The 23,418-nt window shown below is 34.5% G+C and overlaps 5 protein-coding genes across 5 annotated transcripts; all 5 read left to right on the forward strand.

Annotated features, from left to right (window-relative positions):
* The first annotated feature begins 2,044 nt into the window (after positions 1-2,044).
* Positions 2,045-3,001, forward strand: LOC115950084 (probable pectinesterase/pectinesterase inhibitor 51). Its single transcript, XM_031067335.1, has one exon. It carries the CDS (start codon positions 2,045-2,047, stop codon positions 2,999-3,001), a length of 957 nt encoding a protein of 318 aa, XP_030923195.1.
* A 1,388-nt stretch (positions 3,002-4,389) lies between these two features.
* Positions 4,390-7,230, forward strand: LOC115949595 (probable pectinesterase/pectinesterase inhibitor 51). Its single transcript, XM_031066877.1, has 2 exons — positions 4,390-5,489; positions 6,405-7,230. The coding sequence occupies exons 1-2, from the start codon at positions 4,538-4,540 to the stop codon at positions 7,088-7,090; spliced, it is 1,638 nt and encodes a 545-aa protein (XP_030922737.1). The 5' UTR covers positions 4,390-4,537; the 3' UTR covers positions 7,091-7,230.
* Positions 7,231-12,246: 5,016 nt separating this feature from the next.
* LOC115950085 (probable pectinesterase/pectinesterase inhibitor 51) lies at positions 12,247-13,203 on the forward strand. The gene has a single exon (XM_031067336.1). It carries the CDS (start codon positions 12,247-12,249, stop codon positions 13,201-13,203), a length of 957 nt encoding a protein of 318 aa, XP_030923196.1.
* A 1,398-nt stretch (positions 13,204-14,601) lies between these two features.
* Positions 14,602-17,484, forward strand: LOC115995482 (probable pectinesterase/pectinesterase inhibitor 51). Its single transcript, XM_031120064.1, has 2 exons — positions 14,602-15,691; positions 16,607-17,484. The coding sequence occupies exons 1-2, from the start codon at positions 14,740-14,742 to the stop codon at positions 17,290-17,292; spliced, it is 1,638 nt and encodes a 545-aa protein (XP_030975924.1). The 5' UTR covers positions 14,602-14,739; the 3' UTR covers positions 17,293-17,484.
* Positions 17,485-22,291: 4,807 nt separating this feature from the next.
* LOC115950087 (probable pectinesterase/pectinesterase inhibitor 51) lies at positions 22,292-23,242 on the forward strand. Its single transcript, XM_031067337.1, has one exon. It carries the CDS (start codon positions 22,292-22,294, stop codon positions 23,240-23,242), a length of 951 nt encoding a protein of 316 aa, XP_030923197.1.
* Positions 23,243-23,418: the final 176 nt, after the last annotated feature.

Genomic DNA, 23,418 nt, shown 5'->3' on the forward strand with positions numbered 1-23,418 from the left:
CCAGTTCTCAATCACCCGACTCAATTGGGTCAAGTATGGGTCAGCTCCAAACTCGAACTCCAACCCGACCTGTGAACAACCCTACCCACCATGATCATAACCATGTATTACTTGGTTTTTTAATTTTTCACCATTTGTTCGTGAATATAAAATTAAATAAATCATTAGTATTAAAACACTTAAAAATAAATCATGCTCGAATTATTTAAAAAAGAAGCCTTTATAGCTTTTATTTAAAAAAATGCACTTAATAAAACATATTCAACTATTAAATGGTTAGGTTTCTCAAAAAGCCGAGAATTTTTTAACTCAACTAGTTGGGATCTCCCGAAATTTTGAATGGAAATATTCACGTTTAAATCCCCCCAACCTCTGAGTATGATTTATAAATAAAAAGAAATTTAAAAGTTTCTCAAAGAAAACTATTTAATTTTTTATTATTGTAGGTAATTTAAGATATCATTTTAAAAATCTAAAAAAGTTACCATAAAAACACAAAAATGTATATGTATTCGACCAAAAATGGTTAACGCTCTTGAGATAAATTTTAGAAAATTTACCACATAAATACTAGGATAGGATATCAAATTTTTTTTTTTTTTTTTTAAAGTTACCGATTGCAAAATTTGGGAAATAATATTATAATAATAATAATTTAATTAGTACTATATTGATATTATTTAGGAATCTAAAATTTTTGTTAAAACTGTGTTTTGAAATTTTAAGAGTTAAAATAGTGTCCTTTTCAGATGTAAAATAGTGACATTTTTAGTGTTGAAATTGTGTTTCAAAAATATAATTTAAAGAAAAATATTAGATCCCAAGCAGCTTCATAATCATGCTAATTTATTTAAATAATTATTTTAAGTTAAAATGCAAAAACACACCTTTAGAATTTCAATTCTTTCTTATAACTTCCTAAGGTTTCCATATCTACAAAATCAACCTTGAGAGTAATTTTTGTTAATTTCTATGGAAAAAAAAAATGTTACCATCACATGACCCCTTTAATAGTAAAAAAAAAAAACTCATGATTTACGTTGTGTGTGATAGTCACATGATTTTTCCGTTCATAAATGCTAATAAAAGTAAGTCCTAAAGTTCAATTTAAAGACTATGAACATTGATACTTCAAGGAGTGCTTTGACAACCAACCTAAAATCTAGAAGATGTTTTTGCAATTATGCAATTATTTTATTAAAGAAATTTAATTTTTCAAATTATTCTATTGTCTTTATTTTTATTTGCAACAAGTTTGACTCCAAATACGGTTGAAACTATCTTGTTTCAACCTATTATGCAGCAACTAAAGAAATTATTTATGTATAATTCTAGTCATATGACTTTTCTAACCAAAAAAAAAATTGTAGACAAATAACACTTGCTAAAAATAAGATTCTAAAAAACGAAACACAATAAAAAATATCTAAAAGTGAAGTAAAAAAAAGGCTAGAGACACTATAATTTAGTAATGGTAATGATTAAAAAAATAATAATAAAAATAAAAAAAAGACAGTTTCAACTTACAAACTAATTACATAGCTGACCCACCCAATCAAATGAGTCTGACCCACCCAACGTTAGTTCTAACTGCTCCTTTCACATTTTAAACAATATTACACACTTTTTCACTCACATATATCAAAAACATTCAAACATCATTACTTACACTTTTCAACAATAAGGCCCAAAATACTTTACTTCTATTTCGAATTCGTCCTGCACCGACAACAAACAGACGCATCACTCACTGCACTTTCCCACTACGGCAAAATGAACCCAGTGAGTCCGTCACACACACACTAACCCTGAGTAGCCAGTTTTCTAATTTTACTATTTTCCCCTAATTTCTCAGTCGAATAGAATTATTCAACGGTTAAATACTCCATGATCTTTACGCTAATTCCATCATCCACATCGCCATACTATATATATATATATACACACACACACATTCACCATGACAATCAACATTCATTCATCATCACAGAAAACCTTAATTAATTAATTAATTACTTCTTCTCATATATCACCCACCTTGACCATGACCATGACCATGAGGTCCACTAGTCTCTTCTTCTTCTTCTTCCTTTCCCTCCTCTCTCTCTCCTCTGCCTCAAACCACCACTACCACAACCATGACCATTCAAGCTCCAACACCAATGCTGTACCTACACCTCCCTCTTCTATCCAACAACTCTGTAAAGTAGCTACTCGGTTCCCTGACCTATGCGTGTGCTGGTTATCCAATTCCAAACAACTCCCTCCAAACCCGACTCCTCTCCAGCTCATCTACTCATCACTCTCTGTCACCTCTGAAACTGCCCTTACAGTCCAATCAAAGGTGAACAACATTATAAACTCCGCCGCAGGGGACCAAAACCGCATAAAAGCCTCGAACAACTGTCTTGAAGTTCTCAAAAGTTCACTATATAGGATCTCTATTACCACCAACGACGCTCTCCCACGCAGCAACCTCAAAAGCGCTAGAACTTGGATGAGGGCTTCTCTAATTCACCATACCGACTGCGTGTCAGCTCTCACGAAAGTAAACGACACGAAGTTGGTGACTAAGACGCTTTCGCTGGTGGGCTCGTTAATAAACATTACGAGCAACGCGCTGAGCCTGTTGTTTTCGTACGATCATTTCGGAAACAACACCGCTTCATGGATTCTGTCGAGGACTGAGCATGTTGGGTTTTGGGGGGCAGTGAAGAAGTCTGGAATTGCGGGGTTTAAAGGCGGGGTTCCAGTAAACTTGGAGGTAGACGTGATGGTGAGTAAGGACAGAAGGAATCCGTCTTATAAGATGGTGCAGGATGCGGTGAACACAGCGCCCAACAACACTGATGATAGAAAGAGGTTTGTGATAAGAATTAAGGCAGGGGTTTATGAGGAGATAGTAAGAGTTCCGTTGGAGAAGAAGAATGTCATGTTTTTGGGAGATGGGATAGGTAAAACGGTCATTACAGGCTCTTTGTATGTGGGCTTGCCTCAGTAAAGTCCGAGCAAAATAGTTCTTGAGCATATTCTTCTTAGACTTGATTACAATTTCAGTTCTTTGTGTTAAGGTGTTTTTCAGATTCTCATATGAACCCTCCCTTTTCTCCCTAGAGGACCTCTCACATTATATAGCCTCTTTTGGCTGATCTTGGCTCTCTATTTGTTGATTATGCAGGCCACTACTTGAGTGTTTATCCTATCAAACGCCATCCCAAGTCCTCTATGAGTTGCAGCAACCAAGATAACACTATTCATGGGTATTCTCCACATAAATGCAGTCAGGGGGTTTGGTGAGGTGCATTAAATGTGGTGGCAGTTACCATCCCTCCAACCACATTAGGGCTAGCCTCCTCTCTGAAGCTCTTCCTCTACAGTGTGGCCCCCCTCAAGTAATGTGCCATTGACATGACCATGGCTCGCCTCTCTAGCTTTACTATCCGAGTGTATGGACTTCTCGGAACTGTATTGGCCTTCTCGTCCTTGGGTATGACACGTGGCATTATTATCTTATTAAATTTTTGTATCCCACAATTTCAATTATTTTTTTATAACTTCTTAAGATTTCCAAAGCCACTAAATTGACCTTAAGACTAATTTTTGTTAACTTCAATGGACAAAATTATGTGACCTTCACATGACCACTTTAAAAAGACTTATCAATTGATTTACGTTATGTGATGGTCACATGATTTGTCTGTCCATAAATGCTAATGGCATAGAAGTAAGTACTAGGGGTAAATTTGACGGATATGAAAACTCCATGATTTAAAAAGAAGAATTAAAACTTTAAGGAGTGTTTTTGCAACAAACCCAAAACTTAGAAAATGTTTTTGCAAGTATGCTATTATTTTATTTAAGAAATTTATATTTTCAAATTAATTGATTGTCTTGATTTCTACTTGGAACAAATTTGACTTCAAATACATTTGAAACTATCTTACTTTAACGGTTTAACCTATTATGTAGCAATAGAATAGACTATTCATGTTTAATTTTAGTCAAATAACTTTTCTAACATAAAAGATGGATACAACCAATATTAGACACCAGCTAAAAGTAAAGTTTTAAAAAATTGAACATAATAAATATAACTAATGTGAAGTTTTAAGAAAGTTAGGGAGACTATAATTTGTTGGAAAATATAATTTAATAATTGTAATGAATTAGAAAAGATAATTTCAAACTTCTTCAAATAGATATTTGGAGTCAAAAACATCTTCTTCACCTCTATAGTTTTTTAGGAGGTGGCAATAGTTGTTTAGAAAGTTTCTATAGAGTCTGTCTGTCCTTCCTTCTAATCTCTCCTATAACTCCAAATAGTTTCCTTTTCCTTCTGCGCCTATACCATGTAGAAGAGAATTATTCAACTGTTAAATCCTTACCACCTGTATACCCCAATTCCATATCGATCCAGCATCACCCATTAGATCTATATATACACACTACAAACATTCACCATGAACATCATTCATCACAGAAAACGCATATCCACTTTCTTATATTTCACAAACCTTAATTAATTACTACTTCTCATATGACCATGACCATGACCATGACCACTAGTCTCTTCTTCTTCATTTCCCTCCTCTCTCTCTCCTCCGCCTCTTTCCGGGTCCATGACCATTCTTCCCCCAACACCACACCCACCACTACTTCGATCCAACAAGTCTGTAAAGCCACTCGCTTCCCTGACCAATGCGTGAGCTCCTTATCCCAATCCAAACTCCCTCCAAACCCAACTCCTCTCCAGTTGGTCTACTCATCAATCTCTGTCTCCTCTCAAAATCTCCTTAAAGCTCAATCAATGGTGAAGTCCATCCTAGCCTCCTCCTCAGGTAATAAAAACCGCACAAACGCCGCGACCAACTGTCTCGAATTTCTCCAAAGTTCACAGTACCGGATCTCTAACACCGCCAAAGACGCTCTCCCACAAGGCAACCTAAAAAACGCTAGAGCTTGGATGAGCGCTTCTCTTCTTAACCAATACGACTGCTGGTCAGCTCTCAAGTACGCAAACGACACGAAACTGACGAACGAGACAATGTCGTTTTTGAACTCGCTAACAAACTTGACAAGCAACGCGCTGAGCTTGTTGTTTTCGTACGATAATTTCGGAAACAACACCGCTTCGTGGGTTCCAGCGAAGACCGAGCGTGATGGGTTTTGGGAGGCGGTGAAGAAGTCCGGTGGCGGTGGTGGGTTTAAAGGTGGGGTTCCGACGGACTTGAAGGCGGACGTGACGGTGAGTAAGGACGGAAGTGGGACTCATTCGACGGTGCAGGAGGCGGTGAACGCAGCACCGGAGAACGGTAATGGGAAGAAGTTTGTGATAAGAATAAAGGCAGGGGTGTACGAAGAGACGGTGAGAATTCCGTTGGCGAAGAAGAATGTCGTGTTTTTGGGAGACGGGATTGGGAAAACGGTCATTACTGGGTCTTCCAATGTGGGTCTTCTTGGGATGACTACATACTCTACGGCTACAGTTGGTAAGTTTTTCTGTGCATTTGCCTGTTTTGGTTTTTCTAGTCTGTAGTCCTTATTTTGATAACAAAAGATTGATGATACTAAAACATCTACATGCAAATGAATTTTGATTTTGATTTTGTTTTTGTTTTTGTTTTTAAAGTTAATTTAAAATTAATGTTATTGTATGAAGGAATTATAGTGCGCCTAATCCTAAATCCACTGTGAACTGTCTCCCTCTAAATTTTACCTTTTATTTTTTCATCTTCTTTTGCCAAATTACAAACTAATCCTTTTAACTTTGATTTGTTATTAATTCAGTCATTCAAACCTTTTTTTTTCCCCTTTCATTTCAATCCTTTCACTTAACTTGTTTTTAATTTAGTCATTCCGTTTAGTTGTGTCCAATCTTGCAATTAGTTTTTAGTATGTTACATTTTCTAAAACGACATGGTTTAAGACAGAAGTTGTTGAAACAATTACACTAAAACGAATGGACGTCTTTTAAAAGGCTGAAACGAAATAGATGAAACCTAAATAATTGAAATGAAAACATGTCAAAACTTCAAGTTGTAATTTGTAAGTTACAGCCTTATGTTTTTGTTTTAAAGAATACATTATTGAGTTTTTAGCCGTTGTCTTTCTAACCATTGATTTTAACTGAATAAATGAAAAACCCGATGTTATATAATGTTTTCAGTGACATTTACAAGCACAAATCCATCCATTCATGTGAAGCTTATTACGAAACCAAAGTGCTTGTGAAATGATATTTAAACGGTTACTTGCAAGACACTAGTGAGAGCTAAAAATGCAAATAATATCCTTCTTTGAAGGGGAAGAATTAATTGAGTCCAAAAAATGTAAATGTGAGGAAGCAGTTATATTGAGTTTGCTTTGTTGTTCTAATGCTTTATTAATCATCCATTCCTGGGCAGCTGTTCTTGGCGATGGATTCATGGCTAGTGGCCTCACAATCCAGAACACAGCCGGTGTTGGTGCCGCCCAAGCCGTAGCCTTCAGATCAGGCAGTGATTTATCTGTCATCGAAAACTGTGAATTCCTAGGCAATCAGGATACTCTCTATGCTCACTCACTCCGCCAATTCTACAAATCATGCCGCATTCAAGGCAATGTGGATTTTATTTTTGGAAACTCGGCGTCTTTTTTCCAAGACTGCCAGATCTTAGTTACTCCTCGACAAAATAAAACATTAACAAACGAGACTAATGCCGTCACTGCACATGGCAGAACAGATCCTGGCCAGTCAACAGGTTTTGTTTTTCAAAATTGTTTGATTAATGGCACCGAGGAATATTTGAAATTGTACCATAGCAATCCCAAAGTACACAATAATTTCTTGGGGAGGCCCTGGAAGGAGTACTCTAGGACAGTTTTCATACAGTGCAACTTAGGAGAACTTTTTTCACCACAAGGCTGGCTGCCATGGAGTGCCGATTTTGCATTGCAAACGCTTTATTATGGGGAATCTGGGAATACTGGACCAGGTTCAACTACGTCCCAAAGGGTAACTTGGAGTTCTCAGATCCCTGCACAACACATTGACACATATTCAGTTGAGAATTTCATTCAAGGAGATCAGTGGATTCCACCATCCAAATAAGAGAGTTTTGAGATTGTTTCATTGGGTATAGCTTACCTCAATTACTTTTTTAACTAGAATCTTCTTTTGTTTTATTGAGAAATTGTCATATTACCCATTAACTGAATAAAAGGTGGTGATTAAGACTTACAAGTTAAAAATATTTGTAAGGTTAGTACCCATATTTGAGAGTAATATAAAAAGAAAGGATTTAAATTATTTAATCATAATATTACTGTTAAACCCTTGTTTTAATATATGTATGTATGTATGTATATGGACATTTTACATTTTAGAAGTATTAGTGTAAATTTTATCAAACCTCATTCCATTCTCTCCAATTCCTCCCAATTTTGGGAAGAATGAAAATTTGAGGTTTGAATGAATAGAGAGGAATGAAAGTAAATTAAGATTGAACTTTCCAAACTAAACATAGGCATGTCTACACAAAGATTAGCACATGACATGTAAAACATAAATAAATAAAGGAAAACAGCAAACATTAATGCCGAGATTAAAGCTTTAACAAGGAAGCGTGAATTAGACCATTAAAACTCTTTATGCAAATTAGTACCAAAAATGCATTTTTGTCTGTTTTCCTTAAATTTGTCCAATTTCTTTGTTAAACATTTTTGGACTTTTCAGCCTCCATTTTGATCAAATGAGGTTTCATTGGAAATCTAATGATGTATACTTCCATAAAATCATTGATTTTTATCGCAAACTTTCATGTTGAGTGAGCCTGATACTTTGGAAAACTGGGTAAAAAACAAGATTTAAATAAATAAATAAAAATTATAGTAAAGTAGTTTTTTGAGTTTTTGATAAATTCATTTATATGAAAGAGATTTTATTAAATCAATCTATCCAAATTGAAATTCATCACAAGACCTTTCCAATAATACCTTATTTGGGTTATTTTGGGGTCATTTGCTTATAATTCAATTAATTGAACTTTAATTAAACTTAAATGATGTTTTGTCAAAAATTAATCGACAAAAACTTTTTTTCTTTTTATTGTGATATGTTTATCTTTTTAGTTCGATTTGGGCCCATGAACTATAAAATTGAAGGGAATCAAATTATCTACGAAATGAGTTAGAAATTATTCCGATCAGAAGTTCAGATCTTTTTTGGTCAAAAGAAGGCCAAAAAATGTGTGGACTACGGTTAAACTTGGTCAAAATTTTGAACATCGGTTAAAAAAATTAATTTTAACATGAAAAGATGTAGTTTAGCATTTGGGTAAAATTTTGATTGCAAGTCAACTAGGTCAAAAAATGTCAACATGGGTATTTTGGTCATTTTGACATTAAACATGAAAAACTAGGTAACATGCCATCCAATTGGGATATATTCCATGATTTTAAATATTTCCACAATCTCATCATTAAAGTGGTACTTTTTTGTAATTGTTTTTATGAAAAATACGATTTTGACACAAATTGAGGTGAACAAAATATGATATCAACATAAAATTTCGATTTTTGCCTAAAAATATGTATAAAAGAGAATGAGAAGTAATAGCAATGGGAGTATTAAGAGAGACAAGTGTTTTGGAGGTTATGTGTGTGTGCGCACGCGCATGCGTGTGTATGTGTGTTCACGCACGCATACATTTTGGGTGGGTAAGGTGATATGGGATGAGGCAGGAAAATGATTAAATCAGTCCCCACCTAATGCTCAGGACAAGAAAATCCACATAAGGTAGGATGAGGAAATTGCAACACCTAAAATATATTTACTAATGTTGATGTCGAGGACACTTTCACATAGTTCATGATAACAAATGGTCCAATCTTAATCAAATTACTTATTTATTCGATAATTTGATACTTAGGGATGGAGGATTTGAACTCTAAATATTTTTTTATGGAAACACTAAAAAGGTGCTAGTTGAGTTATAAGATTTTTGATTATCTTAATTGATTTATAGTTAATTTAGTTATTTTTAAATTTTATAATATCATTAATATTAAAATAAATATTATTTTTTAAAATTTTTTTTCCTATATTTATATAAAATAAAATTTTATATATATATATATATATATATAAGGATATCACACCCACCATTAGGGCTGTCCAGCGAGCCAGGGACCCTACCAAACTGAATGAATCTAATCGAATCGAAGCCTAGCAGGTGGATCCGAATGGCCTATTCGGTCGGATATGGGTCTTTTTCCTTTGAAAACCAAAACTTTGGTTAGGGTGGCAGGTAAAAGGAATTGAGACCCGCATAGACCGACCTGATCGAAGTATATTGAAATGTGCTCTAAATTTCTCTCCCCCATATGTCTTCCTCTCATTGGTAGAAAATGTACCGCCTTATCTTCAAAAATTAAATTTATTTCAGCTCTCACCAATTTTTAGGCAAAATAAGAAGGTTTAAGATTTTTCCCCACGTGTCTTCCCCTCATTGGTAGAAAATCTACTACCTATCTTCAAAAATTATTATTATTTCATTTCTCATTAGTTTCTAGGCAAGTTGTATACAATTATCTTACACTTAGTATGAGACTTACACGCAAAATAAAAAACAACTCAAACTAAGAATATAAAATTTGAATCTCTCTCTCTCTCTCTCTCTCTCGCTCTCTCTCACTCTCTCTCTCTCTCTCTCTCTCGTTTTCACTTTGCACTTTTCAAGCTCTCTCCGGTCTCTAGACTTCTTTCTAGCAGCCTCTGTCATCACCATGTCACTACCTCACTTTCTTTCTACTGCGGTCAAAATGGGTTGAGGCTCAGTATATTTTCTTCCTTTCTTATCTTTTTATTTTCTCTATTTTGAGATATGAGTTTATCGTTTGTTCAAATGACTTAAAACTCAAAGATTTATAGTTATTGATTTGATTTATTTGGTCATAGATTTAAGTTATCACTTATCAAACTCGAAACATTAACTTAAAAAATTAAAACCCAAACTTTAAAAAATTGAAACCCTAACACATTTTTATTTCGTTTATCTGATTTGTGTTTTTATTGATCATTTGTTTGGTTCATTTACTGATAATTTGTATGATTCATTTTGTTGCCTAATTTGTAGCCCAAACTCACCAAACCAATGATTTTGACCCGCCCAACCGACCTGAAATGACAGGTCCAACCCATATATTCGATCCAATACGAGTCCAGTTCTCAATCACCCGACTCAATTGGGTCAAGTATGGGTCAGCTCCAAACTCGAACTCCAACCCGACCTGTGAACAACCCTACCCACCATGATCATAACCATGTATTACTTGGTTTTTTAATTTTTCACCATTTGTTCGTGAATATAAAATTAAATAAATCATTAGTATTAAAACACTTAAAAATAAATCATGCTCGAATTATTTAAAAAAGAAAAAGAAAAAAAGCTTTTATTTAAAAAAATGCACTTAATAAAACATATTCAACTATTAAATGGTTAGGTTTCTCAAAAAGCCGAGAATTTTTTAACTCAACTAGTTGGGATCTCCCGAAATTTTGAATGGAAATATTCACGTTTAAATCCCCCCAACCTCTGAGTATGATTTATAAATAAAAAGAAATTTAAAAGTTTCTCAAAGAAAACTATTTAATTTTTTATTATTGTAGGTAATTTAAGATATCATTTTAAAAATCTAAAAAAGTTACCATAAAAACACAAAAATGTATATGTATTCGACCAAAAATGGTTAACGCTCTTGAGATAAATTTTAGAAAATTTACCACATAAATACTAGGATAGGATATCAAATTTTTTTTTTTTTTTTTTAAAGTTACCGATTGCAAAATTTGGGAAATAATATTATAATAATAATAATTTAATTAGTACTATATTGATATTATTTAGGAATCTAAAATTTTTGTTAAAACTGTGTTTTGAAATTTTAAGAGTTAAAATAGTGTCCTTTTCAGATGTAAAATAGTGACATTTTTAGTGTTGAAATTGTGTTTCAAAAATATAATTTAAAGAAAAATATTAGATCCCAAGCAGCTTCATAATCATGCTAATTTATTTAAATAATTATTTTAAGTTAAAATGCAAAAACACACCTTTAGAATTTCAATTCTTTCTTATAACTTCCTAAGGTTTCCATATCTACAAAATCAACCTTGAGAGTAATTTTTGTTAATTTCTATGGAAAAAAAAAATGTTACCATCACATGACCCCTTTAATAGTAAAAAAAAAAAACTCATGATTTACGTTGTGTGTGATAGTCACATGATTTTTCCGTTCATAAATGCTAATAAAAGTAAGTCCTAAAGTTCAATTTAAAGACTATGAACATTGATACTTCAAGGAGTGCTTTGACAACCAACCTAAAATCTAGAAGATGTTTTTGCAATTATGCAATTATTTTATTAAAGAAATTTAATTTTTCAAATTATTCTATTGTCTTTATTTTTATTTGCAACAAGTTTGACTCCAAATACGGTTGAAACTATCTTGTTTCAACCTATTATGCAGCAACTAAAGAAATTATTTATGTATAATTCTAGTCATATGACTTTTCTAACCAAAAAAAAAATTGTAGACAAATAACACTTGCTAAAAATAAGATTCTAAAAAACGAAACACAATAAAAAATATCTAAAAGTGAAGTAAAAAAAAGGCTAGAGACACTATAATTTAGTAATGGTAATGATTAAAAAAATAATAATAAAAATAAAAAAAAGACAGTTTCAACTTACAAACTAATTACATAGCTGACCCACCCAATCAAATGAGTCTGACCCACCCAACGTTAGTTCTAACTGCTCCTTTCACATTTTAAACAATATTACACACTTTTTCACTCACATATATCAAAAACATTCAAACATCATTACTTACACTTTTCAACAATAAGGCCCAAAATACTTTACTTCTATTTCGAATTCGTCCTGCACCGACAACAAACAGACGCATCACTCACTGCACTTTCCCACTACGGCAAAATGAACCCAGTGAGTCCGTCACACACACACTAACCCTGAGTAGCCAGTTTTCTAATTTTACTATTTTCCCCTAATTTCTCAGTCGAATAGAATTATTCAACGGTTAAATACTCCATGATCTTTACGCTAATTCCATCATCCACATCGCCATACTATATATATATATATACACACACACACATTCACCATGACAATCAACATTCATTCATCATCACAGAAAACCTTAATTAATTAATTAATTACTTCTTCTCATATATCACCCACCTTGACCATGACCATGACCATGAGGTCCACTAGTCTCTTCTTCTTCTTCTTCCTTTCCCTCCTCTCTCTCTCCTCTGCCTCAAACCACCACTACCACAACCATGACCATTCAAGCTCCAACACCAATGCTGTACCTACACCTCCCTCTTCTATCCAACAACTCTGTAAAGTAGCTACTCGGTTCCCTGACCTATGCGTGTGCTGGTTATCCAATTCCAAACAACTCCCTCCAAACCCGACTCCTCTCCAGCTCATCTACTCATCACTCTCTGTCACCTCTGAAACTGCCCTTACAGTCCAATCAAAGGTGAACAACATTATAAACTCCGCCGCAGGGGACCAAAACCGCATAAAAGCCTCGAACAACTGTCTTGAAGTTCTCAAAAGTTCACTATATAGGATCTCTATTACCACCAACGACGCTCTCCCACGCAGCAACCTCAAAAGCGCTAGAACTTGGATGAGGGCTTCTCTAATTCACCATACCGACTGCGTGTCAGCTCTCACGAAAGTAAACGACACGAAGTTGGTGACTAAGACGCTTTCGCTGGTGGGCTCGTTAATAAACATTACGAGCAACGCGCTGAGCCTGTTGTTTTCGTACGATCATTTCGGAAACAACACCGCTTCATGGATTCTGTCGAGGACTGAGCATGTTGGGTTTTGGGGGGCAGTGAAGAAGTCTGGAATTGCGGGGTTTAAAGGCGGGGTTCCAGTAAACTTGGAGGTAGACGTGATGGTGAGTAAGGACAGAAGGAATCCGTCTTATAAGATGGTGCAGGATGCGGTGAACACAGCGCCCAACAACACTGATGATAGAAAGAGGTTTGTGATAAGAATTAAGGCAGGGGTTTATGAGGAGATAGTAAGAGTTCCGTTGGAGAAGAAGAATGTCATGTTTTTGGGAGATGGGATAGGTAAAACGGTCATTACAGGCTCTTTGTATGTGGGCTTGCCTCAGTAAAGTCCGAGCAAAATAGTTCTTGAGCATATTCTTCTTAGACTTGATTACAATTTCAGTTCTTTGTGTTAAGGTGTTTTTCAGATTCTCATATGAACCCTCCCTTTTCTCCCTAGAGGACCTCTCACATTATATAGCCTCTTTTGGCTGATCTTGGCTCTCTATTTGTTGATTATGCAGGCCACTACTTGAGTGTTTATCCTATCAAACGCCATCCCAAGTCCTCTATGAGTTGCAGCAACCAAGATAACACTATTCATGGGTATTCTCCACATAAATGCAGTCAGGGGGTTTGGTGAGGTGCATTAAATGTGGTGGCAGTTACCATCCCTCCAACCACATTAGGGCTAGCCTCCTCTCTGAAGCTCTTCCTCTACAGTGTGGCCCCCCTCAAGTAATGTGCCATTGACATGACCATGGCTCGCCTCTCTAGCTTTACTATCCGAGTGTATGGACTTCTCGGAACTGTATTGGCCTTCTCGTCCTTGGGTATGACACGTGGCATTATTATCTTATTAAATTTTTGTATCCCACAATTTCAATTATTTTTTTATAACTTCTTAAGATTTCCAAAGCCACTAAATTGACCTTAAGACTAATTTTTGTTAACTTCAATGGACAAAATTATGTGACCTTCACATGACCACTTTAAAAAGACTTATCAATTGATTTACGTTATGTGATGGTCACATGATTTGTCTGTCCATAAATGCTAATGGCATAGAAGTAAGTACTAGGGGTAAATTTGACGGATATGAAAACTCCATGATTTAAAAAGAAGAATTAAAACTTTAAGGAGTGTTTTTGCAACAAACCCAAAACTTAGAAAATGTTTTTGCAAGTATGCTATTATTTTATTTAAGAAATTTATATTTTCAAATTAATTGATTGTCTTGATTTCTACTTGGAACAAATTTGACTTCAAATACATTTGAAACTATCTTACTTTAACGGTTTAACCTATTATGTAGCAATAGAATAGACTATTCATGTTTAATTTTAGTCAAATAACTTTTCTAACATAAAAGATGGATACAACCAATATTAGACACCAGCTAAAAGTAAAGTTTTAAAAAATTGAACATAATAAATATAACTAATGTGAAGTTTTAAGAAAGTTAGGGAGACTATAATTTGTTGGAAAATATAATTTAATAATTGTAATGAATTAGAAAAGATAATTTCAAACTTCTTCAAATAGATATTTGGAGTCAAAAACATCTTCTTCACCTCTATAGTTTTTTAGGAGGTGGCAATAGTTGTTTAGAAAGTTTCTATAGAGTCTGTCTGTCCTTCCTTCTAATCTCTCCTATAACTCCAAATAGTTTCCTTTTCCTTCTGCGCCTATACCATGTAGAAGAGAATTATTCAACTGTTAAATCCTTACCACCTGTATACCCCAATTCCATATCGATCCAGCATCACCCATTAGATCTATATATACACACTACAAACATTCACCATGAACATCATTCATCACAGAAAACGCATATCCACTTTCTTATATTTCACAAACCTTAATTAATTACTACTTCTCATATGACCATGACCATGACCATGACCACTAGTCTCTTCTTCTTCATTTCCCTCCTCTCTCTCTCCTCCGCCTCTTTCCGGGTCCATGACCATTCTTCCCCCAACACCACACCCACCACTACTTCGATCCAACAAGTCTGTAAAGCCACTCGCTTCCCTGACCAATGCGTGAGCTCCTTATCCCAATCCAAACTCCCTCCAAACCCAACTCCTCTCCAGTTGGTCTACTCATCAATCTCTGTCTCCTCTCAAAATCTCCTTAAAGCTCAATCAATGGTGAAGTCCATCCTAGCCTCCTCCTCAGGTAATAAAAACCGCACAAACGCCGCGACCAACTGTCTCGAATTTCTCCAAAGTTCACAGTACCGGATCTCTAACACCGCCAAAGACGCTCTCCCACAAGGCAACCTAAAAAACGCTAGAGCTTGGATGAGCGCTTCTCTTCTTAACCAATACGACTGCTGGTCAGCTCTCAAGTACGCAAACGACACGAAACTGACGAACGAGACAATGTCGTTTTTGAACTCGCTAACAAACTTGACAAGCAACGCGCTGAGCTTGTTGTTTTCGTACGATAATTTCGGAAACAACACCGCTTCGTGGGTTCCAGCGAAGACCGAGCGTGATGGGTTTTGGGAGGCGGTGAAGAAGTCCGGTGGCGGTGGTGGGTTTAAAGGTGGGGTTCCGACGGACTTGAAGGCGGACGTGACGGTGAGTAAGGACGGAAGTGGGACTCATTCGACGGTGCAGGAGGCGGTGAACGCAGCACCGGAGAACGGTAATGGGAAGAAGTTTGTGATAAGAATAAAGGCAGGGGTGTACGAAGAGACGGTGAGAATTCCGTTGGCGAAGAAGAATGTCGTGTTTTTGGGAGACGGGATTGGGAAAACGGTCATTACTGGGTCTTCCAATGTGGGTCTTCTTGGGATGACTACATACTCTACGGCTACAGTTGGTAAGTTTTTCTGTGCATTTGCCTGTTTTGGTTTTTCTAGTCTGTAGTCCTTATTTTGATAACAAAAGATTGATGATACTAAAACATCTACATGCAAATGAATTTTGATTTTGATTTTGTTTTTGTTTTTGTTTTTAAAGTTAATTTAAAATTAATGTTATTGTATGAAGGAATTATAGTGCGCCTAATCCTAAATCCACTGTGAACTGTCTCCCTCTAAATTTTACCTTTTATTTTTTCATCTTCTTTTGCCAAATTACAAACTAATCCTTTTAACTTTGATTTGTTATTAATTCAGTCATTCAAACCTTTTTTTTTCCCCTTTCATTTCAATCCTTTCACTTAACTTGTTTTTAATTTAGTCATTCCGTTTAGTTGTGTCCAATCTTGCAATTAGTTTTTAGTATGTTACATTTTCTAAAACGACATGGTTTAAGACAGAAGTTGTTGAAACAATTACACTAAAACGAATGGACGTCTTTTAAAAGGCTGAAACGAAATAGATGAAACCTAAATAATTGAAATGAAAACATGTCAAAACTTCAAGTTGTAATTTGTAAGTTACAGCCTTATGTTTTTGTTTTAAAGAATACATTATTGAGTTTTTAGCCGTTGTCTTTCTAACCATTGATTTTAACTGAATAAATGAAAAACCCGATGTTATATAATGTTTTCAGTGACATTTACAAGCACAAATCCATCCATTCATGTGAAGCTTATTACGAAACCAAAGTGCTTGTGAAATGATATTTAAACGGTTACTTGCAAGACACTAGTGAGAGCTAAAAATGCAAATAATATCCTTCTTTGAAGGGGAAGAATTAATTGAGTCCAAAAAATGTAAATGTGAGGAAGCAGTTATATTGAGTTTGCTTTGTTGTTCTAATGCTTTATTAATCATCCATTCCTGGGCAGCTGTTCTTGGCGATGGATTCATGGCTAGTGGCCTCACAATCCAGAACACAGCCGGTGTTGGTGCCGCCCAAGCCGTAGCCTTCAGATCAGGCAGTGATTTATCTGTCATCGAAAACTGTGAATTCCTAGGCAATCAGGATACTCTCTATGCTCACTCACTCCGCCAATTCTACAAATCATGCCGCATTCAAGGCAATGTGGATTTTATTTTTGGAAACTCGGCGTCTTTTTTCCAAGACTGCCAGATCTTAGTTACTCCTCGACAAAATAAAACATTAACAAACGAGACTAATGCCGTCACTGCACATGGCAGAACAGATCCTGGCCAGTCAACAGGTTTTGTTTTTCAAAATTGTTTGATTAATGGCACCGAGGAATATTTGAAATTGTACCATAGCAATCCCAAAGTACACAATAATTTCTTGGGGAGGCCCTGGAAGGAGTACTCTAGGACAGTTTTCATACAGTGCAACTTAGGAGAACTTTTTTCACCACAAGGCTGGCTGCCATGGAGTGCCGATTTTGCGTTGCAAACGCTTTATTATGGGGAATCTGGGAATACTGGACCAGGTTCAACTACGTCCCAAAGGGTAACTTGGAGTTCTCAGATCCCTGCACAACACATTGACACATATTCAGTTGAGAATTTCATTCAAGGAGATCAGTGGATTCCACCATCCAAATAAGAGAGAGTTTTGAGATTGTTTCATTGGGTATAGCTTACCTCAATTACTTTTTTAACTAGAATCTTCTTTTGTTTTATTGAGAAATTGTCATATTACCCTTTAACTGAATAAAAGGTGGTGATTAAGACTTACAAGTTAAAAATATTTGTAAGGTTAGTACCCATATTTGAGAGTAATATAAAAAGAAAGGATTTAAATTATTTAATCATAATATTACTGTTAAACCCTTGTTTTAATATATGTATGTATGTATGTATATGGACATTTTACATTTTAGAAGTATTAGTGTAAATTTTATCAAACCTCATTCCATTCTCTCCAATTCCTCCCAATTTTGGGAAGAATGAAAATTTGAGGTTTGAATGAATAGAGAGGAATGAATGTAAATTAAGATCGATTGAACTTTCCAAACTAAACATACTCATGTCTACACAAAGATTAGCACATGACATGTAAAACATAAATAAATAAAGGAAAACAGCAAACATTAATGCCAATATTAAAGCTTTAACAAGGAAGCGTGAATTAGACCATTAAAACTCTTTATGCAAATTAGTACCAAAAATGCATTTTTGTCTGTTTCCTTAAATTTGTCCAATTTCTTTGTTAAATATTTTTGGACTTTTCAGCCTCCATTTTGATCAAATGAGGTTTCATTGGAAATCTTATGATGTATACTTCCATAAAATCATTGATTTTTATCGCAAACTTTCATGTCGAGTGAGCTTGATACTTTGGAAAACTGGGTAAAAAACAAGATTTAAATAAAAAAAAAATTATAGTAAATTAGTTTTTTGAGTTTTTGATAAATTCATTTATATGAAAGAGATTTTATTAAATCAATCTATCCAAATTGAAATTCATCACAAGACCTTTCCAATAATACCTTATTTGGGTTATTTTGGGGTCATTTGCTTATAATTCAATTAATTGAACTTTAATTAAACTTAAATGATGTTTTGTCAAAAATTAATCGACAAAAACTTTTTTTCTTTTTATCGTGATATGTTTATCTTCTTAGTTCGATTTGGGCCCATGAACTATAAAATTGAAGGGAATCAAATTATCTACGAAATGAGTTAGAAATTATTCCGATCAGAAGTTCAAATCTTTTTTGGTCAAAACAAGGCCAAAAAATGGGTGGACTACGGTTAAACTTGGTCAAAATTTTGAACATCGGTTAAAAAAATTAATTGTAACATGAAAAGATGTAGTTTAGCGTTTGGGTAAAATTTTAATTGCAAGTCAACTAGGTCAAAAAATGTCAACATGGGTATTTTGGTCATTTTGACATTAAACATGAAAAACTAGGTAACATGCCATCCAATTGGGATATATTCCATGATTTTAAATATTTCCACAATCTCATCATTAAAGTGGTACTTTTTGTAATTGTTTTTATGAAAAATACGATTTTGACACAAATTGAGGTGAACAAAATATGATATCAACATAAAATTTCGATTTTTGCCTAAAAATATGTATAAAAGAGAATGAGAAGTAATAGCAATGGGAGTATTAAGAGAGACAAGTGTTTTGGAGGTTATGTGTGTGTGCGCATGTGCATGCGTGTGTATGTGTGTTCACGCACGCATACATTTTGGGTGGGTAAGGTGATATGGGATGAGGCAAGAAAATGATTAAATCAGTCCCCACCTAATGCTCAGGACAAGAAAATCCACATAAGGTAGGGTGAGGAAATTGTAACACCTAAAATATATTTACTAATGTTGATGTCGAGGACACTTTCACATAGTTCATGATAACTAATGGTCAAATCTTAATCAAATTACTTATTTATTCGATAATTTGATACTTAGGGATGGAGGATTTGAACTCTAAATATTTTTTTATGGAAACACTAAAAACCTGCTAGTTGAGTTATAAGATTCTTGATTATCTTAATTGATTTATAGTTAATTTACTTATTTTTAAATTTTATAATATCATTAATATTAAAATAAATATTATTTTTAAAAAATTTGTTTCTATATTTATATAGAATAAAATTTTATTTATATATATATATATATATATATATATATATATAAGGATATCACACCCACCATTAGGGCTGTCCAGTGAGCCAGGGACCCTACCAAACTGATTGAATCTAATCGAATCGAAGCCTAGCAGGTGGATCCGAGTGGCCTATTCGGTCGGATATGGGTCTTTTTCCTTTGAAAACCAAAACTTTGGTTGGGGTGGTAGGTAAAAGGAATTGCGACCCACATAAATCGACCTGATCGAAGTATATTGAAATGTGCTCTAAATTTCTCTCCCCCATATGTCTTCCTCTCATTGGTAGAAAATCTACCGCCTTATCTTCAAAAATTAAATTTATTTCAGCTCTCTCCAATTTTTAGGCAAAATAATAAGGTTTAAAATTTTTTCCCACGTGTCTTCCCCTCATTGGTAGAAAATCTACCACCTATCTTCAAAAATTATTATTATTTCATTTCTCATTAGTTTCTAGGCAAGTTGTATACAATTATCTTACACTTAGTATGAGACTTACATGCAAAATAAAAAACAACAACTCAAACGAAGAATATAAAATTTGAATCTCTCTCTCTCTCTCTCTCTCTCTCTCTCATTTTCACTTTGCACTTTTCAAGCTCTCTTCGGTCTCTAGACTCTTTTCTAGCAGCCTCTGTCATCACCATGTCACTACCTCACTTTCTTTCTACTACGGTCAAAATGGGTTGAGGCTCAGTATATTTTCTTCCTTTCTCATCTTTTTTTTTCTCTATTTTGAGATATGAGTTTATCGTTTGTTCAAATGACTTAAAACTCAAAGATTTATAGTTATTGATTTGATTTATTTGGTCATAGATTTAAGTTATCACTTATCAAACTCGAAACATTAACTTAAAAAATTAAAACCCAAACTTTAAAAAATTGAAACCCTAACACATTTTTATTTCGTTTATCTGATTTGTGTTTTTATTGATCATTTGTTTGGTTCATTTACTGATAATTTGTATGATTCATTTTGTTGCCTAATTTGTAGCCCAAACTCACCAAACCAATGATTTTGACCCGCCCAACCGACCTGAAATGACAGGTCCAACCCATATATTCGATCCAATACGAGTCCAGTTCTCAATCACCCGACTCAATTGGGTCAAGTATGGGTCAGCTCCAAACTCGAACTCCAACCCGACCTGTGAACAACCCTACCCACCATGATCATAACCATGTATTACTTGGTTTTTTAATTTTTCACCATTTGTTCGTGAATATAAAATTAAATAAATCATTAGTATTAAAACACTTAAAAATAAATCATGCTCGAATTATTTAAAAAAGAAAAAGAAAAAAAGAAGCCTTTATAGCTTTTATTTAAAAAAATGCACTTAATAAAACATATTCAACTATTAAATGGTTAGGTTTCTCAAAAAGCCGAGAATTTTTTAACTCAACTAGTTGGGATCTCCCGAAATTTTGAATGGAAATATTCACGTTTAAATCCCCCCAACCTCTGAGTATGATTTATAAATAAAAAGAAATTTAAAAGTTTCTCAAAGAAAACTATTTAATTTTTTATTATTGTAGGTAATTTAAGATATCATTTTAAAAATCTAAAAAAGTTACCATAAAAACACAAAAATGTATATGTATTCGACCAAAAATGGTTAACGCTCTTGAGATAAATTTTAGAAAATTTACCACATAAATACTAGGATAGGATATCAAATTTTTTTTTTTTTTTTTTAAAGTTACCGATTGCAAAATTTGGGAAATAATATTATAATAATAATAATTTAATTAGTACTATATTGATATTATTTAGGAATCTAAAATTTTTGTTAAAACTGTGTTTTGAAATTTTAAGAGTTAAAATAGTGTCCTTTTCAGATGTAAAATAGTGACATTTTTAGTGTTGAAATTGTGTTTCAAAAATATAATTTAAAGAAAAATATTAGATCCCAAGCAGCTTCATAATCATGCTAATTTATTTAAATAATTATTTTAAGTTAAAATGCAAAAACACACCTTTAGAATTTCAATTCTTTCTTATAACTTCCTAAGGTTTCCATATCTACAAAATCAACCTTGAGAGTAATTTTTGTTAATTTCTATGGAAAAAAAAAATGTTACCATCACATGACCCCTTTAATAGTAAAAAAAAAAAACTCATGATTTACGTTGTGTGTGATAGTCACATGATTTTTCCGTTCATAAATGCTAATAAAAGTAAGTCCTAAAGTTCAATTTAAAGACTATGAACATTGATACTTCAAGGAGTGCTTTGACAACCAACCTAAAATCTAGAAGATGTTTTTGCAATTATGCAATTATTTTATTAAAGAAATTTAATTTTTCAAATTATTCTATTGTCTTTATTTTTATTTGCAACAAGTTTGACTCCAAATACGGTTGAAACTATCTTGTTTCAACCTATTATGCAGCAACTAAAGAAATTATTTATGTATAATTCTAGTCATATGACTTTTCTAACCAAAAAAAAAATTGTAGACAAATAACACTTGCTAAAAATAAGATTCTAAAAAACGAAACACAATAAAAAATATCTAAAAGTGAAGTAAAAAAAAGGCTAGAGACACTATAATTTAGTAATGGTAATGATTAAAAAAATAATAATAAAAATAAAAAAAAGACAGTTTCAACTTACAAACTAATTACATAGCTGACCCACCCAATCAAATGAGTCTGACCCACCCAACGTTAGTTCTAACTGCTCCTTTCACATTTTAAACAATATTACACACTTTTTCACTCACATATATCAAAAACATTCAAACATCATTACTTACACTTTTCAACAATAAGGCCCAAAATACTTTACTTCTATTTCGAATTCGTCCTGCACCGACAACAAACAGACGCATCACTCACTGCACTTTCCCACTACGGCAAAATGAACCCAGTGAGTCCGTCACACACACACTAACCCTGAGTAGCCAGTTTTCTAATTTTACTATTTTCCCCTAATTTCTCAGTCGAATAGAATTATTCAACGGTTAAATACTCCATGATCTTTACGCTAATTCCATCATCCACATCGCCATACTATACACACACACCTACACCTCCCTCTTCTATCCAACAACTCTGTAAAGCAGCTACTCGGTTCCCTGACCTATGCGTGTGCTGGTTATCCAATTCCAAACAACTCCCTCCAAACCCGACTCCTCTCCAGCTCATCTACTCATCACTCTCTGTCACCTCTGAAACTGCCCTTACAGTCCAATCAAAGGTGAACAACATTATAAACTCCGCCGCAGGGGACCAAAACCGCATAAAAGCCTCGAACAACTGTCTTGAAGTTCTCAAAAGTTCACTATATAGGATCTCTATTACCACCAACGACGCTCTCCCACGCAGCAACCTCAAAAGCGCTAGAACTTGGATGAGCGCTTCTCTAATTCACCATACCGACTGCGTGTCAGCTCTCACGAAAGTAAACGACACGAAGTTGGTGACTAAGACGCTTTCGCTGGTGGGCTCGTTAATAAACATTACGAGCAACGCGCTGAGCCTGTTGTTTTCGTACGATCATTTCGGAAACAACACCGCTTCATGGATTCTGTCGAGGACTGAGCATGTTGGGTTTTGGGGGGCAGTGAAGAAGTCTGGAATTGCGGGGTTTAAAGGCGGGGTTCCAGTAAACTTGGAGGTAGACGTGATGGTGAGTAAGGACAGAAGGAATCCGTCTTATAAGATGGTGCAGGATGCGGTGAACACAGCGCCCAACAACACTGATGATAGAAAGAGGTTTGTGATAAGAATTAAGGCAGGGGTTTATGAGGAGATAGTAAGAGTTCCGTTGGAGAAGAAGAATGTCATGTTTTTGGGAGATGGGATAGGTAAAACGGTCATTACAGGCTCTTTGTATGTGGGCTTGCCTCAGCAAAGCCCGAGCAAAATAGTTCTTGAGCATATTCTTCTTAGACTTGATTACAATTTCAGTTCTTTGTGTTAAGGTGTTTTTCAGATTCTCATATGAACCCTCCCTTTTCTCCCTAGAGGACCTCTCACATTATATAGCCTCTTTTGGCTGATCTTGGCTCTCTATTTGTTGATTATGCAGGTCACTACTCGAGTGTTTATCCTATCAAACGCCATCCCAAGTCCTCTGTCAGTTGCAGCAACCAAGAT

This window comes from Quercus lobata, chromosome 6, assembly GCF_001633185.2.
Source record: "Quercus lobata isolate SW786 chromosome 6, ValleyOak3.0 Primary Assembly, whole genome shotgun sequence".
NCBI lineage: Eukaryota > Viridiplantae > Streptophyta > Magnoliopsida > Fagales > Fagaceae > Quercus > Quercus lobata.